Source organism: Camelina sativa, chromosome 9 (genome assembly GCF_030686135.1).
Source record: "Camelina sativa cultivar CO46 ecotype springtype chromosome 9, ASM3068613v1".
Taxonomy (NCBI): Eukaryota; Viridiplantae; Streptophyta; class Magnoliopsida; order Brassicales; family Brassicaceae; genus Camelina; species Camelina sativa.
In genome coordinates, this window is record NC_141888.1 from 38,032,934 (window position 1) to 38,051,790 (window position 18,857).

The 18,857-nt window shown below is 33.9% G+C and overlaps 7 protein-coding genes and 1 non-coding gene across 9 annotated transcripts; 5 read left to right on the forward strand and 3 right to left on the reverse strand.

Annotated features, from left to right (window-relative positions):
• The first annotated feature begins 1,687 nt into the window (after window positions 1–1,687).
• Window positions 1,688–5,375, forward strand: LOC104715890 (uncharacterized). The gene is made up of 10 exons (XM_019229528.2): window positions 1,688–1,887; window positions 2,136–2,373; window positions 2,470–2,571; window positions 2,644–2,813; window positions 2,924–3,057; window positions 3,172–3,349; window positions 3,663–4,227; window positions 4,469–4,581; window positions 4,668–4,914; window positions 5,016–5,375. Exons 1-10 carry the CDS (start codon window positions 1,829–1,831, stop codon window positions 5,232–5,234), a joined length of 2,025 nt encoding a protein of 674 aa, XP_019085073.1. The 5' UTR covers window positions 1,688–1,828; the 3' UTR covers window positions 5,235–5,375.
• A 936-nt stretch (window positions 5,376–6,311) lies between these two features.
• Window positions 6,312–6,879, forward strand: LOC147939257 (putative defensin-like protein 79). The gene is made up of 2 exons (XM_087465392.1): window positions 6,312–6,453; window positions 6,581–6,879. Exons 1-2 carry the CDS (start codon window positions 6,375–6,377, stop codon window positions 6,769–6,771), a joined length of 270 nt encoding a protein of 89 aa, XP_087321518.1. The 5' UTR covers window positions 6,312–6,374; the 3' UTR covers window positions 6,772–6,879.
• Window positions 6,880–7,665: 786 nt separating this feature from the next.
• Window positions 7,666–8,174, reverse strand: LOC104713623 (protein DOWN-REGULATED IN DIF1 11-like). The gene has a single exon (XM_010430791.2). It carries the CDS (start codon window positions 8,152–8,154, stop codon window positions 7,666–7,668), a length of 489 nt encoding a protein of 162 aa, XP_010429093.1. The 5' UTR covers window positions 8,155–8,174.
• Window positions 8,175–8,662: 488 nt separating this feature from the next.
• Window positions 8,663–10,705, forward strand: LOC104713624 (cinnamyl alcohol dehydrogenase 3-like). Of its 2 annotated transcripts, XM_010430792.3 has the most exons (4): window positions 8,663–8,937; window positions 9,027–9,140; window positions 9,502–10,172; window positions 10,280–10,705. In XM_010430792.3, exons 1-4 carry the CDS (start codon window positions 8,858–8,860, stop codon window positions 10,543–10,545), a joined length of 1,131 nt encoding a protein of 376 aa, XP_010429094.2. In that variant the 5' UTR covers window positions 8,663–8,857; the 3' UTR covers window positions 10,546–10,705. The 2 variants fall into 2 exon arrangements, with proteins under 2 accessions (XP_010429094.2, XP_087321516.1); XM_087465390.1 differs by lacking the exon at window positions 9,027–9,140 and having other exon boundaries at window positions 8,719–8,937.
• A 207-nt stretch (window positions 10,706–10,912) lies between these two features.
• LOC104713625 (egg cell-secreted protein 1.2) lies at window positions 10,913–11,290 on the reverse strand. The gene has a single exon (XM_010430793.2). The coding sequence runs from the start codon at window positions 11,288–11,290 to the stop codon at window positions 10,913–10,915; it is 378 nt and encodes a 125-aa protein (XP_010429095.1).
• A 689-nt stretch (window positions 11,291–11,979) lies between these two features.
• LOC104713626 (egg cell-secreted protein 1.3) lies at window positions 11,980–12,530 on the reverse strand. The gene has a single exon (XM_010430795.2). The coding sequence runs from the start codon at window positions 12,483–12,485 to the stop codon at window positions 12,105–12,107; it is 381 nt and encodes a 126-aa protein (XP_010429097.1). The 5' UTR covers window positions 12,486–12,530; the 3' UTR covers window positions 11,980–12,104.
• Window positions 12,531–12,860: 330 nt separating this feature from the next.
• On the forward strand, window positions 12,861–12,932 carry TRNAH-GUG (transfer RNA histidin (anticodon GUG)). Its single transcript has one exon. It is a non-coding gene; the product is annotated as a tRNA-His (tRNA).
• Window positions 12,933–16,051: 3,119 nt separating this feature from the next.
• On the forward strand, window positions 16,052–16,836 carry LOC104713627 (uncharacterized). Its single transcript, XM_010430796.3, has one exon. The coding sequence runs from the start codon at window positions 16,247–16,249 to the stop codon at window positions 16,607–16,609; it is 363 nt and encodes a 120-aa protein (XP_010429098.2). The 5' UTR covers window positions 16,052–16,246; the 3' UTR covers window positions 16,610–16,836.
• Window positions 16,837–18,857: the final 2,021 nt, after the last annotated feature.

Here is an 18,857-nt window from a genome sequence, read left to right on the forward strand (position 1 = left end):
CTTGATCAATGTAGATGATGATGACTTCATCTACGTTCTATAATAATCCAATAATGAACGTACGTAAACATATACTCCGTTTGTTGTGATACTAAAAAGATTTACTCGATAAACAAAAAGTATTCATCTTGTTGTTGTTTTTTTTTTTTTTAAATGAAATTCTGAAATGGCTTGTTTCACCCTGTAGAATGTATTAAAAATTATGCATAATTCAGTCAAAATATTATAAAACTATTTAATTTAATTAAGAAAGCTGTATAGACATTTGTTTTGGTGCATTTTCATCATTCTTACTTTGAAATTCCCAATATGTCAAAACTAATTATCCACGGACCAAAATTTGACACACGCGAAGAAAATTATATATCCGTCGGTAATCCGTCAAAAAAACTAACGTGTCCGTCGGTAATTTCTGAAAAACAACCAACAAACTAAGGGGGTGTTATTGGGTTGTGGTTTTTAAAGGAGTTTGATGTATTTAAGAATCAGGTGTTATTCAATTGGGTATTTTTAAAAATCCATTAAAATCTAGTGTTATTCAATATCTACTGGATTTTGTGTGATTTTGGATTTCAACGTACTTTGCTTCTAAAATATGAACAAACACAATACCACACTTTTCTCAATCATTTCATTTTCTTCTCCTCTCTTTAGATGGATCTCTAGCCTTTAACATATTATTGTTTGATATTTTTTCTCAATCCTTTTATATAATCACACTTATTCATCAGATATGTATTATTTTTGAGAATTTTTTTTTGTGTTCTTTAACTTTTTTTTCTGGGTTCATGATCTATAACTTTTTTTTTTGGTTTATGATATAATCACACTTTTTTTTTTCTGGGTTCAATCTCTGTTTCTTCCTCCTCAAACCCTTTGTATATAATCACACTTATTCATCAGATCTGTGTTTTTTTTGTATTCTTTAATTTTTTTTTCTGGGTTCATGACATCTGGGTTCTTTAATTACACCAAAAATCTGGATTGAAAACAAATACAGTTTAATTCAAGTTTTCTATGACATGTGTAAAAGTCTGGGTGTTATTAATTTAATATAACTTTGGTGTATAACACAGTTTATGGATATATATATATATTTTTTTCTAACAATAACTTTTTAAAAAATCCATAACAATCACCAAAAATACATTATCAATGACTTTCAAATCCACCTTGTATGCATTATAAAGTCCACACAAATGCATTAGACTTTTAAATCCACTAATGTCCTGGGTTAATTAAAATCTATTAAAATCCTCAATCCAATAACACCCCCTAATTTTCTATCAGATATTTGTCAGTAAGCCGTCAGTAATTACCGACGGATTAGTGCTGTTAGTAATTCTGTCAGTTATCGCCTTGTTTTCTTGTAGTGCAAGGTCCGCTGTGAATTTCAAAGAGAGAGCTCCGAGTTTCAATTTTTTGGCCTACTCCAACTCGGAGAAATATATAATAGAACTGAAATAAAGTGAAATTATATATAGTAGATGTGGTCGAAGAACCTGTGGTTTGAAACAGAGAGTTTCGGGTTAGGGTTAACCAGAAGTGAGTGCATAATTGAAAACGTTTTAAAACTATTGGGCCTTTTTATTATGTGACGGTAAATACGGGTCCTCGAGATGCAAATATTATTCTCTTCACCGTTTCACTTTAAACGACATCGTGTTGCTATTGAGATCCTCAGTTTTCGGCTATTTGCATGGGAGTGCTACGTGGCCTGTGGAGAAGTTGCCAGTGTAACTTCTTCTCTTCACCTCAACCTCACTAAAAACAGAATGCGAAAAGAAGGAAAAAGAGAATTCTCAGAGATAACGAGAGGAAGAAGACGATGAGGAAGATGAAGCATTTGTCCACCGTTGCCAACGACGTCGTTCAGAGATGTTCACAGTATTTTTCTCCTGTCCCTTGATATATCTGTCTCTCTATTACAGATCTATGTGTGTTTTAATTTAAAGAAGGTGTAATTAAGATGTTAACAGTGAAAGTTAAACGTTGATCATTACAAAAATTGTGTGATTAAGTGCAGTTCTATGGGATTTCGTTTCCTTGATAGCCCAAAAGAAATAGCAAAATCAGTTATAGCATCGTTTAAATTTGTAAATTTTTGTGATGAATGATGATTAATGATGTTGTAGGGAACTAGAGACAACCATTGATAAATTGGTGGAGGAGTTTGAAATTCAATGGAAGCCAGGAACTACCTCCGGAGGTACTTACTCGAAGAAGTTTGTGGAGTTTTGCAACTCAAAGGTGACAAGTCGAGTTTGTGAAAACATACTTGAGAGAATAAAAGATGGTTCTTTCAGCCGTCTCACGTTCGATATGATGCTTGCCTGGCAACAACCTGACGCAGATGACAAGGAATCTTATAGGGTACGTATTTAAATTGAAACTTGATATGATGATCACTTAGTTTCTTGCTTCTGATCAAGTCGTTTATATATGCATACTTTTTACTTGTGCTCAAAGGAAGCAGTAGGTAAAGAGAGTGAAGACAAGAGGATTCAAGCAACACTATCCCCAGAGCAAGATGACATCTCTCTTTTTTATTCCGACATGATGCCGCTTCTCGTAAGCAAATTAACTTCTGTTGTTTGAGGGTATACATGTGACACCGATTAACTAATCATGTGAATTAATTAGGTTGATCATCAACCAAGTGTGGGTGAAGATGCATTTGTCTATTTAGGCTCAATCATTCCTCTCCCTGTGGATGTCATCAACGGAAGATACACATTTGAGACTCTCACTGCTCCGACCTGCCACCAACTTCACTTTCCGGCTTACGATATGTTTGTCAAAGAAATACACAAGTAGTTATTCTTATATATACCAATAGTTGGTTTACTAGCTAGGCTTAGTGTAAATCATGTATTTTCTTTCTAACTTATTTTTTTTCGTATAATTCACGCGTATGAACAAGGTGTATGAAGCATTTGCAAAAGCAAGCGAAGCCTAAAGGGATCGATTTGGCGGATGATGAAATTATATTGCATGTTGAAGGAACAATGGCGTCACAGAGAGTGGTTCGCCACATTAAAGAAACAAGCTGGCCAGGTTTGGTTCCACTATTGATAAGATATAATATTATGCATATTTGTGTCAAGTTTGATTCAAAGTCATGGACTAATTGGCTACTAATTTGTCATCGGAATGTCTTGAATTTTGTAGGTAGACTTACTTTAACAAACTATGCACTATACTTCGAAGCCGCAGGAATTATAAACTATGAAGATGCTATTAAGATAGATCTTTCCAAGGACAGTGAAAACTCTGCAAAGCCTATGTCAACTGGTCCATTGGGTGCCCCTCTTTTCGACAAGGCCATTGTCTACGAGTCTCCCGAATTGTAAGAATTTATGCATAACTAAGGATGATATTCACTGTTTGAGTACTTTTAGTTTAAATTTGTTTCTTCTACAGTTTTACTTTAGAATTCTTAAAGTGAATCATTATACCATAATATGATGATTAATATAACAAATCTCTCATTTTGCCATAGTGACTATATGGCATGTATCGGATGGGGACAGTATTTTGTGAAGTTGGCATACATATTTCCTCAATTTGGATTCAATTTTGCTTGGTAGAAAGTAGAAACACAAAACTTATGGAACATGTTGTCTCACTTATGTGTACATTTTTTTTTTATGCATAATTAGTGAGGATGGAATTGTCATAGAGTTTCCAGAGATGACAAGCTCAACAAGACGAGATCATTGGCTTATGCTTGTGAAGGAGATAACATTAATGCACAAGTTCTTGAGAAAATTCAATGTTGAATCTCCCTTGCAAGCATGGGAAGTCCAATCGAGAACAATCTTGGGAATAGTACGGTTGCACGCAGCCCGCGAAATGCTGAGAATATCTCCCCCGGATCCAAAAAAGTTTTTAATATTTAGCTTATTTGAGGAAGTTGCAAAGGGAGACTACGTACTGGAAGAGCTAGCAGAGATTAGTCTAAAGGTGGGCACTACTAAAAACCCGTGTAGTGCTAGTTCCATATTGAAGAATATGAACATGGATCAGCTTGGTAACATGGTAAAAGAAGAGGGAGACAATACATGCAAGGAGAAGGGGGGAGTGACTGATAAAGAAGAAATGCTTGCATCTCTTGAAAGTGTAGTGAATCAATCGAGAGAAGAAGGAAAGGTGATTGAGAAGGCTAAAGCCACAACAGCGGAGCTCGAAGAAGAAGGGATTAGTGATAGTGTAGCAGTTCTTATGGTAAGAAGTTTTTTTATGATGTGTTGTTGGCCTAGTGTGGTAGGATAAACTTTAGGTAGGACTGAAAAATCGGATAGTCTCAAGTTCAGTTTTACATTATGCATGGAAAAAAAAAAACAATTTCTTGGATCACCTAGAGATTCAATATGTGGTCCATTGCTATTTTAGACTGCCCATACCAGAAGTGATGGCTTATTAAATTACTGGTGTATCTAACTGACAACGATGAGGTATCTTGCAGGAGTTGCTGAGGCCGTTGCAAGACGCATTACCATGGTTCCAACAAGTGCTTTATTGGGAAAGGCCGTCTCGTACACTGTTCATTCTAGCCATTACTATTTTAACTGTCTACATGTGAGTTTAAAGTAACATATGTCTATCATGAGTAAGGTTTGCGGTATATATACCATTAAGAAATCAACTAAATTCCCATGTCACAGGGAGTGGATTGGTAAGGCTATAGCTGCTTGCTTAATAGGGGTGGTGGCTAAAATGGCTCAGGCTAGACATAAGATTGTCCACAAAAAAAGTGAGGATGAAGTAACAGTGAGCACAGAATCTGACCAAACAATGACTGAGAGTATTGTGTCGGCTCAGTATGGCTTAATACGACTTCACCAGTTGATGCAAAATGTTAACGTCACCATCATGAAGTTGCGGTCCATATATACCTCCAAGGCTACCAAGGTAGCTAATGTTTAACTATGTCAATTCTCGCAAAAATTGCCTTAGTTATTTCGAAAGTGTTCTCTCTTATAAAATGTGTTCCTCTCAACTCTTGCTCGTAGCATGCAAGCATGGTGATGGCATCGATGCTAGTGTTGGCAAGCTTCTTCGCGATAGTGCCATTCAAGTTGTTCATAATAGTTGGTATAATATATTGCTTTGTAATGACATCAAGTGTGGGGAGATACATGAGCAACGATCAGAGTAACCGGAGAATGAAAGAGTGGTGGGATTCCATACCCATTGTCCCCGTTCGTGTACTTAACGCGTCGTCCAAGTAGTTTCTTCACCTAGTGTGAGGTACTCTACTAAGACGACTGTTTCTTTCTCTTTTCTTTTACATATATCAGTTTTCTTCTGTAAAATATTTCAAGCATACGTTACTACTATTATGATAATAAATAAAACATTGTATTAATATATTTATTTTATTCTTATTCTAGAAACTAATAAAAGTTATAAATATGTTGATCTAGTTACTCGTCAATAGTTTTATATCTTCTGCTTTGGGACGAGAAAAAGTAGTGTTTTCATAAGAAAATTGTTGAATCTGGAGGTAAGTAAATTTGAAAAATCTCAAATTCTGTTAAGCGAGTCAACACATACTTCCTTCGTTCTAATTTAGCTGTCGTTCTAGGATTTAATTTTTGTTTCATATTAATTATCGTTTTAGATTTTCAATGCAGATATTTGATAAATAATCTAATTTTATCCCTGCTGTTTTAAAGTTTCAACTAATGAAAAAAATATAAAATATACTAATGAAGAACGAAACATAAAATTTAATAATTTCCTTAATTTGTGTACAAAAATCTTAAATGACAGTTAAACTAGAATAGAGGGAGTATTAGCTAAGAGACAATTCAACTTAAATTATTTTGACCAAATTGCACCCCTTTTTATTGTTGGTTGTAGTCAACATTTTGTCAGATTACTACGTAATACTATTCTTGTAACGAAAGAAATTTGTGGTTTTGACTTTTGTTTCATTGGGCGGGTCTCGTTTCGAAGTAAAAGCCAATTGTTGAGTTTGACTATCATCACAACACCTATAGCATCAACATTAGTGAACAAATGGAGGTAGTTTTAACTATTAAAAGATTGAAAAAATGGATTTTTTATATCTAGAGTAAAGATCATTGTCTTCCCAGAGACATTTTAATCTATTGAGACACCTTATATGTCAGTATATATAGGATTAGTTTAAAAAGTTAGTGGAAGATTTTATATTAAATTAGTATTAACTTTAAAATTACTTAATTTTTTTTTTTGACAATTTTAAATTGAAAGTTAAGACACCCATTAGAGAGTATAAATAACGAGGATGATCTTATGTTAAGACCAAGTGAGCGAAAACATCAAAAAAAAAAAAATCTAAACATACAAGAAGAAAAAAAAAAAACGTTAGGTTTCTACAGAAAATGGAAAGCAAAAAATCTTCACATGCTTATGGAACATATTTTCTTCTGATATCAACCATTTTCTTGATTTTCCTCTCACGTAAGTCATCATCTGGTTTATAAATTGAAAATACAAAAACTGATTATTATTATTTTTGTTTGTGATGATGGTGATCTTTGAATGTATGGTTAATTTTTCTTTTTCTTTTTTTGTTAATCAATTACAGAACAAGCAAATTCGTACCAAAAGCTCATATGTCTAGATCTAAATATATCATGTGCCGAGTGCAAAAAACAGTGCGACGAGACAAGTTATGGAGGGATATGTTTAAATGAAGGTCTCAAAAATGAAACTTGTTGTTGCAAAAAAAGTCCTCCGCCATCATATTATGATCCTAGCCCTCCTCCTTCAATATAAATCATTCATATCCTATGCTTGAATATGTGTGTATTGGAATATTTGTTCAACATATCAGATTTTACCTTTAAAAGGGAAAAAATCAACAAAATAAAGTTATTTCCATCATATTTGTTTTATCTCGTAATCTTGTATTTATAGAATGAAACATATCGTACATAGAAACTCCCTTAACATGAGTCAAAAAACATTAACGCTAAATGTTACTGTCAAATTATATACATTTTTAGTGTTGAGCCAATTACTATGCATTTCACTAATACGTTAACAATTAACATTTGACTAGCATATCTATTATAGAATTGAATTCCAATATCATTTGAGTGAGTATACAAACAGTAGAAATACTTTCGTGTAGAGATATGCTTGGCCAATCGATTCTGACTATCATAAGAAAATTTGTGGTCTTGCTTGCCAAGAGTGGATATTAAAAGAGTGGATATTAACTTATTAAGGTATTTTTTTCAGCTAATCACATATTACGGGTTAATCGGGTTAAATGAGTTGGGTATTTTGGTTAATTGGGTTTTCGGATTGGTGGTTAGCATTGAGTCGCATCGGTTTTCGGTTTTTGAATCACAAGAAAAAATCTGCCAAACTGAACTGAAACCGAATTCTTTCAAGATCTAGCATGAAACATTTTCTTCGGCATGCGACAACAAATGATAGTGTTAAGCAATGAATCAAATATTTTTGTTATTATTTTTATTTTTTGAAAAAAAATATCTAATAGAATTAGTTGGTATTATTGTTCAAATATGTTTAATTGTTGGTATAATATAAGCAATTTAAACCATTATATAATAATAATAATAATAATAATAATAATAATAATAATAATAATAATAATAATAATAATAATAATAATAATAATAATAAGTTTAGTTACATTTTTTAACCAGAAAATGATGAAGGAGCACCAATTTCAGTAGAACATCTGTTCCATACTTTATTAGTTCTAGAAAACCTTTTATAATTATAATGTTTGAATGAATAGCTTTGAAAAATCAAGTTCATAAATTTCATTAGACATTGCTTTCCAGCTTTCACTACCCCCACACAACAATCCCTTGAAGCACGTTTGTTCACAAGAATTTCAGCTATCATTTCTTCAAAACATAGAAAGGCGGAATTTCGAGTTTTGTATCCCGTACTTTTACCGCAGTTCATAAGAGAATTTATATCCTCTTTTGAAGTTTTTCCATAGATATTAGTATTATATTCGATTGAACTTGGTGAAGTTGCATATAACGCTGTATCAAACTCGTCATCTGACATGAGTGGTGGCTCGTCATTATTCTCTTCAATAGCCAAATTTGGATGAGAAAGCAATACCAAAACCATGATTACAGAAAATATCATGAAAATAGTTTTATTCTCCATTTTAAAATATGTTGACTACTTCTTAATTGGGTTTTCTTTGTTTTTATGCCACTAAACGAGGATTTTGTATGTATTTATAGTGTCGAATGTTCATTAATGTTATTATTAGTTACATTTTATCAAATAATGATAATAACATATTTGTTTATTTATCTCTCCCCAACAATATGTTATCAGTTATCAACATAATTGACATCTTTTGACGTTTTACATCATTCACAAATATGGCTCTTTTAATGCATTTCAGTTTATGAAAATATTTAATAGGTTGAATAAAAAGTCATATCTAAACAAACAAACCAAAAATTATTAAAATTTTATTTTTTAATTATATACTGTATCAATTATTCAATTACAGCAAATGTTCTCATAAATATTATGTAAACAAAAAAATCTAATTTTTATTTATACATTTATTGAGTCACGGACAATATGTAGTGCAAATATAAAAAGAAATCACCCTGGATAGAAAACTTATAATATTTCAACAATTCTTTAAATTACATCCACAAATCCTTCATTTTATTTTTCTTTTCTCATCTTCAAATGATGTAACTTACTTTGTCCCCCACTATTTAGACCATATCTATATGTCCCCCACCCTATCAGTGCAGGCATAAAACAGAATCGAATCAATCATTCACAGAAGCAGAGAGAGAGAGCGAGAGAGAGAGAGGAAGAAGAAGAATTAGAAGAAACAAATATGGTAGATGGACATAAAGCATTTGGTTGGGCGGCCAAGGACGAATCCGGCGTCCTCTCTCCATTTCATTTCTCTAGAAGGTTCCTTTCCCTTTCACCTTGTGACACACTCGTCTCTTCTTCTCTTTCACAACTTTTGTATGTTTTGGTATCATATTATTATTTTGCAGAGAAAATGGTGAGAACGATGTAACAGTGAAGATCTTGTTCTGTGGTGTTTGCCACTCTGATCTTCATACCATCAAGAACCACTGGGGAATATCTCGTTACCCCATTGTTCCCGGGTATACGCGTTACGTAGTTACCATTTCGTGTATTCATCGTCCCAAATATTCTTTTTTTCTTTGTAGGAGATCTTGGTGAATTGCAAATAAAGAAAAATATTCTGGAGATTTTATTACATATATAATAGAATAGAAAATGTTTAGGCCTTTAGATTTTAAAATTAATAAATTTAAAAATGGAAAAATACAGATATAATAAAATCATTTAACATCATATTTTCAATTTTTACATTCATCCAAAAAGAAAATTATATTAACAATCTTACTATTAGGGTTAGCAGTTTTGACTTTTGAACAATGGACATGTTCGACTGTGATTTACTGGTTATGTTTCCGCTAATGTATTTTGTTAATTTGCTAGGCATGAAATCGTTGGAATCGCAACAAAAGTTGGTAAGAACGTGACGAAGTTCAAAGAAGGAGACCGAGTAGGAGTAGGCGTAATAATCGGCTCATGTGAATCATGTGAATCATGTAACCAAGACTTAGAAAACTACTGCTCTAAACTCGTTTTCACATACAACTCTCGTTCCTCTGACGGAACCAGAAACCAAGGTGGTTACACCGACGTAATTGTTGTCGATCACCGCTTTGTGCTACGCTTTCCCGATGGTTTACCAAGCGATGCAGGCGCGCCGCTGCTCTGTGCTGGGATCACTGTGTACAGTCCAATGAAGTATTACGGTATGACTGAAGATTCAGGGAAACATTTAGGTGTGAGTGGACTTGGTGGACTTGGTCATATAGCTGTGAAGATTGGCAAAGCCTTTGGTTTAAGAGTTACTGTGATTAGTAGGTCATCGGAGAAAGAGAGAGAAGCAATCGATCGACTCGGTGCTGATGCGTTTCTCGTCACAACGGATTCTCAAAAGATGAAGGATGCAGTTGGGACTATGGATTTCATTATGGATACGGTGTCTGCAGAACATTCTCTGTTACCGTTGTTTAGTTTGCTTAATGTGAATGGAAAGCTTGTGATGTTAGGCTTACCGGAGAAGCCACTCGAGCTACCAATCTTCCCTCTAGTTAGCGGTAAAGAAAAGATGATGACCCTTTTATGTTAGGTTTATAAGCTGTGTAAATCTATGTTTTACGTGTTGTGGAAGTAACCGTTAGGGTTTTGGTGTTTTTTGATATAGGAAGGAAAATGGTGGGAGGAAGTCAGATTGGAGGGATGAAGGAGACACAAGAGATGCTTGAGTTCTGTGCTAAGCATAATATTGTTTCGGATATTGAGCTCATAAAGATGAGTGATATCAACTCTGCTATGGACCGTTTGGCTAGATCTGATGTCAGGTACCGATTCGTGATCGATGTGGCCAACTCCTTGAGTCCTGATTCATTCATCAGCTGTGATTTAAAGGAACATGTAGACCATGGAGTCTCAATCATGTCTAGATTCTGAGATTATTCTGTGTATGGTTACAAAATCATGAATCCGCTTTCTTGTTGGACTTGTTACTTGTCTTTTATTTCTATGCTCAGTTTCATGGTTTTGTCAGACAATTGTTACAAAACCCTAATATGGATCTACTACTTGTTTTACAAGTTACTTGTTTGAGAAACTTTGTTTGTTCTTATTATGCTCTGTTTCTTGACAAACCCTGTTTTGTTCTAAAATAATTCAATTTGATGGTTCTTTGTAATAATGGTATAAACGCGGTTATAGACACACAAACAAAATAAAATCCAAAGGGAGATGCAGATGCTAAGTATATCATCATATATAATAAAAGTAGGTATTATATAACCATTAATGGAGTTTGTATACATCAAAGTTTCACAGAGGAAGGCGCCGGAGAAGAACCACCGGAATTTGGAGATTGACAGAAACCGCGAAGAACGTTGGTTTCATCAGAGGTGAAGCCAAGAGAAGTTAGCATCGCCGGCCAACAATCGGTGGTGATGACTTCGACGGCGTGACAGCAATCAACGCCGAGTTTGGTCTCACCGTTAAGGAAGAAGAGAACGATCTCGTTGGTGCATGATTTGAGCTCATACAGTGCGTCCCAACACTCCATTAGTCCTCCTCCGTTGAGCCTTGCCGCTATGTTAGTGGAATCCACCGTCTCAGGGAGTGTTCTGCCGGAGATATTGAGAACAAGAAGAAGAGTGACGATGACGAAGAGGAAACTTTTATTAGAAGCCATTATTCTTATTTTGAGTTTTGGCGTGTTGTGATGGTTGAGTTATAAGAGTTCTGTTTTTCTAGTGTGGTTTTGTATGGATATATGAATCTTAGCGGTGATTTAAGAGTAAATTAAAACTTAAAAGGTAAATTAGTGGGAGGAATGGGAAAGGTCAAAGGATCGACGGTGAATAGTTTTACTTAATCATACAACTTAATTCAAAGCATGATGAGAGGAAACGTATTTAATATTGGCTTGAATGGAAGTGAGTAACGGGTCTATTGGAGACGAAGGTTTAACGTCGTGTTACAGATTACAGAAGGTGAACTTTATTACTTAATGGAATGTGTCAGGCGATATGCCTCTGCTTTCTTTAATTTTGTTTTCTTGTAAAAATGTACTTTTAATAACTTAATTACATTATATAGTTGAACTTCTTTGCTAGGGTAATATCAGTATGCTTGTGTTGTTTTCTAGACCCGTTACTAAACAACGGTAAACAACGTTGCATATGGTCAAATCTTCTCAAGCAAACTAGCTAGAAAACAACACATTCGTTTGTAAGACACATTCGTTATAAGACACATTCGTTATAACGAATGTGTCGTTTTCTAGGTAATTTGCTTGTGTCAAATGTGTCTTACAAACGGTTCAAAGCTATTCCAATTCGGTGGATCTTTATCATCGTAAAAAGACAATGGTAATCCCAATTAACGCAAATGTTTTTATTCCAAACTCAAAATCAGTCAAACTGACATTTTCTCATCATACAATATAGAAAAAACTATATATTAAACCATTACTAATGTCTGCATACATCAGGGAGGAAATTGTATCAAACGTTGACAGGGGAAGGAGCTGGAGAAGAACCGCCGGAAGTCGGAGATTGACAGAAACCACGGAGGACATTGGCTTCCTCAGATGTAAAGCCAAGAGAAGTAAGCATTGCCGGCCAGCAATCGTTGGTAATGACGTCAACGGCATTACAGCAACCGGTGCCAAGTTTGGTCTCCCCGTTGAGGAAGAAGAGAACGATCTCGTTAGTGCAAGATTTCAGCTCGTAGAGTGCATCCCAACACTGCATCAGTCCTCCTCCGGTAAGCCTCGCCGCAATGCTGGTGGAGCCTGCCAACGCTGCTGGAAGTGTCCTACAGGAGACGTTGAGGATGAGGAGAAGAGTGACGGTGACGAAGAGGAAACTTGTGTTAGAAGCCATCGTGTCTTTCTTATTAGATTTTGTGTTGTGTTGTGAGATGATGATGGGGTCTTGCTAAGACTTGTTGCAATATATATATATATATATAGCACTCTAGTGAGAGTAGTTTGAGGTTTAATTGAGATTAAAGGTGGTTTTAGTGGGGGAAGTGGGAGAGGGCTGAGAGTTAATGAATATAATTAATCACCATAAATCATTGAACTTAGAGAACGAACGTTTAGGAAAGTTACAAGCGAAAAGTTACAATCTCCATGATAGGCCTTACTGTAATTTGTAACGGTCTTAATTATGGAAAGTTACAAGCGAAGAGTCGATTATTTTACTTAGATAATTAAGATAAATATAAACATTAATTAGGCACCAAACATCATCAAAGTGGCTGTAGTTTAGTGGTTAGAATTCCACGTTGTGGGCGTGGAGACCTGGGCTCGAATCCCAGCAGCCACACTTTTGGCCGACTTGGGAGCTAAGAACATCTTACGTGGACTAGGTCTTATGCGTCGTTTATTTTATGCATGTACATACTCGCACTTGAACGTATAGCCACACATATGCACTTTTAGGCTTCATCTGATTTGGTTAGAAAGATTCCGGTACATGCATGCATGAACTATGTTGTTTATCATTGGATATCCTTTCCCGTATTTGCTCACTTTCAGCCATTTGATCTATACTCATTGGCAAATTTATCATTCCTGAGGTAAACAAGCCATTACTTATCATTAATTAGTTGCATGTAGACAATAATATTGGCATCTTTCTTTTTTTTTTTGGGATCAAAATATCGAGTCTTTATAGTGTTTGAAATCAAAATATGCAAATCTTGAAATAGGTTAATCAAAACTGTAACGTTGTTTCTTTAGTTTGTTACTTTATTGACAAATCAGTAACTATACTCTTCATGCAATATTCATGTCTACGGTAACATGTATAATACAAATTCAATGGGGCAAAGTGGGAATCGATGTTTGTTTAAATTTTTATTTTTCTTTTTAATTTTAAATAAATAACTAAATTAAACAGTTGATATTAAAAGAATATATTTGAGAGACTGTGGGAGTCTCTCCGCAGCAGATGATGTAGAGTTCTTAGAACTTTACATTTTTAAATGGGTATCTTTGTTGATTCCTCTTGACTACTCTATTGATCATTAACATCGTTGGAGACATGAAGTCATTCTTGGCGTTTCGCATGGGATCGATAACGGATATGACTCTTGGGGACTGCTTTTTGGGAGATTGTTCTTTGCGCTAATTTGGGTAAGTGTTCATTTGTTCCTCAAAGGGGCGTTGCTTGGGAAGCAAGATAGAGTACCAATCATTATTTTGGCTAGCTATTCTTCTTGCTTCGATCTTGGCTCTTTTGTGGGTTAGAGTCAATCTGTTTGTGTCCAAAGACGGACCAGTCCTGGAGAATGTCTCGACTGATAAAAACTGATGAGAACAAGGGTTTCCTTTTGTTTATCAAAAAAAAAAACAAGGGTTCCTTTTCTACAAGAAGAAAGAAAGCTGCAGACTAACATGGTGAAAGATCGGAGATTGAATCTCCTCTCGGAGTTATAAAGATTGAATGAAGCCATGTGATGATGATAATGATGTATTGATGATGATGGTGATGTGTGCTCTTTTGGTGGTGGGTAATGTGTAGACATAAAGAGCTATGTGCAGTTTTACGTGTTACGTTTTCTTTAACCTCTTTTCTTTATTACTTTTAATTTTGTTTTAATGTAATACATAATTAGTGTTTTTCATTTTCTTTTTCTTAGTGTAACCATTTATGGCTTTCTGTAGATGATAATCAATTAATTATATCAAGAGTTTGAATAGTGACGGCGGTCAATGCGGACAAATTTGTCAACGGTTTAATCTGTTCTTATTAGTAAACAACAAACAGAGTTGATAAATGATAAATAAAAACCAGTTTAATCTGCAAATAGATTTGTCTGTTCTGACCGCTATTATCATTCAAATTCTAAAGTTTATCTAAAAATAGATTATTAAAGTTTATTTTAAGTTATTTCTATCCCTTCATATTGGTGTTTTGCTGGATCAATATCAGATTTGGAGGTTGAATTCCACATAAATTTATATATACGTTTGGTTACAAATCATTTTAGCTTATTGTGGTTACAAATCATTTTAGCTTATTGATGAAAGAAACTATATATAGTAATTTATATGGGTAACAAGTAAAATTAAGTACATATGGTGCAAACATAATTTTGTGTGTGTTTTTTTTTACTTGTTAAGTATTTATAGTTTTATACTATTTTCACAATTCTTTTGACAGAAAATACAAGAAAGAGTAAAACCAAAAGCTACATAAACCACAAAAAATTAGGAGACACAACATGCATAAACTTTTTATTGTTGTTCTATTGTAAACTTGTTTGCAGAATCCTTCATTGTGATCATGATCATCATTATTCATTAGTTACGAAGATACATTACGCTCAAATATCGCGAAAGAGTTTTTTTTTTAAAGAAAATAAAAAATACAGATTCCGGAAAATAATATCATTGAACGAATATAATTGAACACGTGGATGCAGGGCCCACAAAGGTGACAATCCCATATTTGGAATCGGAATTAGCTTACGTGGAACCTAACAAAAGAAAAATACTTAGGTTCACCCCTAGGGGTGAACTTCTCCATTCACCCCTTTTTCTCTCAGCCAATCAGAATCTTTCATCTAATATTTCATTTAAAAATAAATCAAAATTAAATTAAAAAGCAAATCAAATTAAGGAAACAAATTCTGTATACTTTTAATTAAGGAAATTTAAATATTGGTTTGGTTTAGATTTTTAAAATTAGAATAAAATTATATATCGGTTTGGGTTTACAAATGAAGTGGTTAGGGTTTAGATTTTACAACTAAAACGAAATTATATGTCGGTTTGGGTTTACAAATGAGGTGGTTAGGGTTTAGATTTTACAATTAGAATGAAATTATATATCGGTTTGGGTATAAATAAGATGGTTAGGGTTTAGATTTTACAAGTAGAACAAAATTATATATCGGTTTGGGTTCACAAATGAGATGTTAGGGTTTAGATTTCACGATTAGAACAAAATTATATGTCGGTTTGGGTTCACAAATGAGATGATTAGGGTTTAGATTTTACAAGTAGAACAAAATTATATATCGGTTTGGGTTCACAAATGAGATGGTTAGGGTTTAGATTTTATATATGTCGGTTTGGGTTTATTAAAGAGCGGTTTAAATTTTTTTAATTTTATAATAATATATAGATTTTATTTCCTTATTTTATAAGGAGGTGAATGGAAAGGTTAACCCCTAGGGTGAACCCAAGTGTTTATCCTAACAAAATCGTGTAATATAAGTCAAACGCATGCATCTCTCTCTATATAAGCTTTAAGTAAACCTCATTGAAGAAGTAACATACTAAAGCTTTCGTAGCCGTTGGATCAACGAGACAAAAACTTCATCTGAGGTACTAAAACTTGCGACTGATCAGATTCTAGAGATACGATACACACGGTCGCACTTGATCATTTACCCCCTCTTTTTAGTAAAAAAAAATTAAAAAATAATATCAGGAGACACGTTCTTCTTCTTACGAAACCGACTTTGTAGTTTCTTCCTTTTTTCCATTACACAAATACGAAAAAACGACAAGACAAAAACAAAATTTAATAAAAACATAATTTTTTTTATAAATAAAATCGATTCTCGCGTTTGTTTAACTTCTTGTTTATTTTTTTCCTTTTCTTACAGATTAATTCATTTCTTCTACATGAACGATCGAATGGGGGAAACAGGATTCTCTAGAGAATCATCGGCGGCGCCAGAGATCGTGCTCTCTGAGACGGAGATGGCGGCGGCGGAACAGCTTATGCAGCTAAGCGAGGAAGAAACGGTGAGCTGTAGCAGCAGCACCGGTGGAGATTATGGCGGCGGAAGAGGAGGAGGAGGAGGCGGAGATAAGACAAGGCATGAAGATGTTGTTAGCTCGAGAATCGGAAACGAGCAAAACGACGGCGTACGGTGTGATTCTAATCTTTGCCTGAAGAGGAAGAGGGAGATGGCGAAGATGAAGGAGAAGAAGTTTCGTTCTCTCGAGAGTATTTACAGAGCGACGAAGGAGATTAGGGGTTAATTAATGGATCTTAGCTGGGTAATTATATCGATCGCTTGTTAATTACGTTTGTTAATCGTTGCTTAGTAACCTGTTCGATGGTTTTTTTGTTGTTGTTGTGTGTATATGTTTAGTCCTTAATCTAACGTTGGAGCTTGAGAATCTGTGATACTAATAGTTTTTGAAGATCTTCAGATGGAAATTGTAAACATTTTGGTTCCGGTATGAGACGTGTGGTATCCTATCTATTACTCCCTCCGTTTCAAAATTCTTCAAAATATAGAATGCTTTAAGTAAAACACACAGATTAAAAAAGTCTTTACTTTTAACAATTTCAACCAATCAGAAACAATACTGCATAATATAAAATACTAAATTAATTTAAAAGTTATATTGAAATTTAAAAACATCCTATATTATGAAACAACAAACTTCTCCAAAATATTTTATATTTTGAAATGGAGGAATATTATAATTTTGTTTTCCTTAGATATTTCTTGACAAACATTATAAAATTTTAACTTTGGTTTGATGAAAGGAGAAGTGTTGTTGATATGTGTTTTTGGATCTGATCGTACATTCATTTTTTCCCTTAATTTTTTAAAAAATCTTTTAAAGTACTTGCAAATGATTTCGTTTTGAATTTTTAAAATTTGAGTTCTATGATGTGCCAACTAACATCGTTATTTTTTTACCTTTTCAAATGTTTTATAATGGTAATATATCTTTGAATGTTGGTGATAATTGTTTTTACTTATTGCAATAAAAATTAAAAATCAGATCACTCTTTCATTTTGTTCAACTATAAAAATAATTAGATCATTTGGTAAGTCTAATCGATGCCAAAATAAAATTAATTACTAAAGCTAAGACCATCTCCAATGTATATCTCTATTTTTTTCTCTAAAATAGAGTAACTCTAAAATAGAGCATTGTTTTCCTCCAATGTATTACTTTATTTTAGAGTTGAAATAGAGGTAGTGTAAAAAATTAGAGGTGAGAATAGAGTTACTCTATATATAGAGCAATCCCATCATTTTCTCTATTTTAGAGTAAAATATAGAGTAGGATTGAAGCAAATGTTGCTCTATAATAGAGTTTTGACTCTAAAATAGAGTGGGGTTGGAGATGCCTAAGGCATTGCCTCATCGATTTCTCTCAACGTCGTCAAGTTGAGAGCTTCATCTTTTTTATCTTAGAGTTTTTTCATCAGATTTTTCTAGCTAGTACCTTGATAAATTATATAAGATTTTTCTAGCTAGTACATAATTTCTATTCCGTTTAGATGTTGGCCTATTCGTTTGTGTGTTGCTGGTTTCAACGACAGCGACCAGCGACCAGCAATACTGTTTGTTGTTCGTTTTTCTGTTTCTGAACCCTGTCACTGTCGCTATATTGTTCGTTTTTTTGTTGCTGAATGTTATTGCTAAATCATACTATAACGATAAGTTTGAGGACTAACCTTAAAGTAGCTTCTGCGGATCGATGGAGATGGAGAAATTGATGGAGATGGAGGTTGAAGTCTACAGATCGATGGAGATGAGAGAAGTTCTATGGATCGATACGTACATGGATCGATGGAGATGAGATGGAGGTTTGAAGTTTTATGGATCGATGGGAAAATGAGAGAAGAGAGATAAGATGAGAAGAGAAAAGAGATCAATGGAGATGGGAAAGAGATAGATCGATGTATTAGGGTTTTTTTTGTTATCTATATATACATTTTTGGAGACATATATGAAATAAATCCTCAAGTTCAAACCTTAGGAATCTCGATTTAGCACCCCCGACATACCGATCTAAACCGATATGAGTTAATGAATGATAATTTTAATTTAATTATGATTTGATTATGTTTCTATCTCTTATAAAAGCCCAAGCCCATGTCTCAAACTAATATATATATTTTTTTTTCTTCTTCGAATCTTAGCGACAAAGGGCTGAATCTCATTGGATCGTGGCAGCAAGGCTACTCTGCCACTTACAATACCCGTTGCGTATTTAAGTCGTCTGCACCTAATACTTTTAAGAATAACAAAAGATTTATTATATTTTATGTTTTTTATCGACAACTCCGATTTTTTTAAACAATTGATTCCCTCTCCCTCTAATCGCAACTTTCATAAACAATTGGAATCACTACCATTATCATTAAAAGCTCTTATATAATTTAAGTTAACAAAACTCACTTAGAGTAAACTTTGTAAAGTAAGACTATGTAAAGTAATGTACACCAACGTAATTTACATGGTTCATTTGATCTACCAAA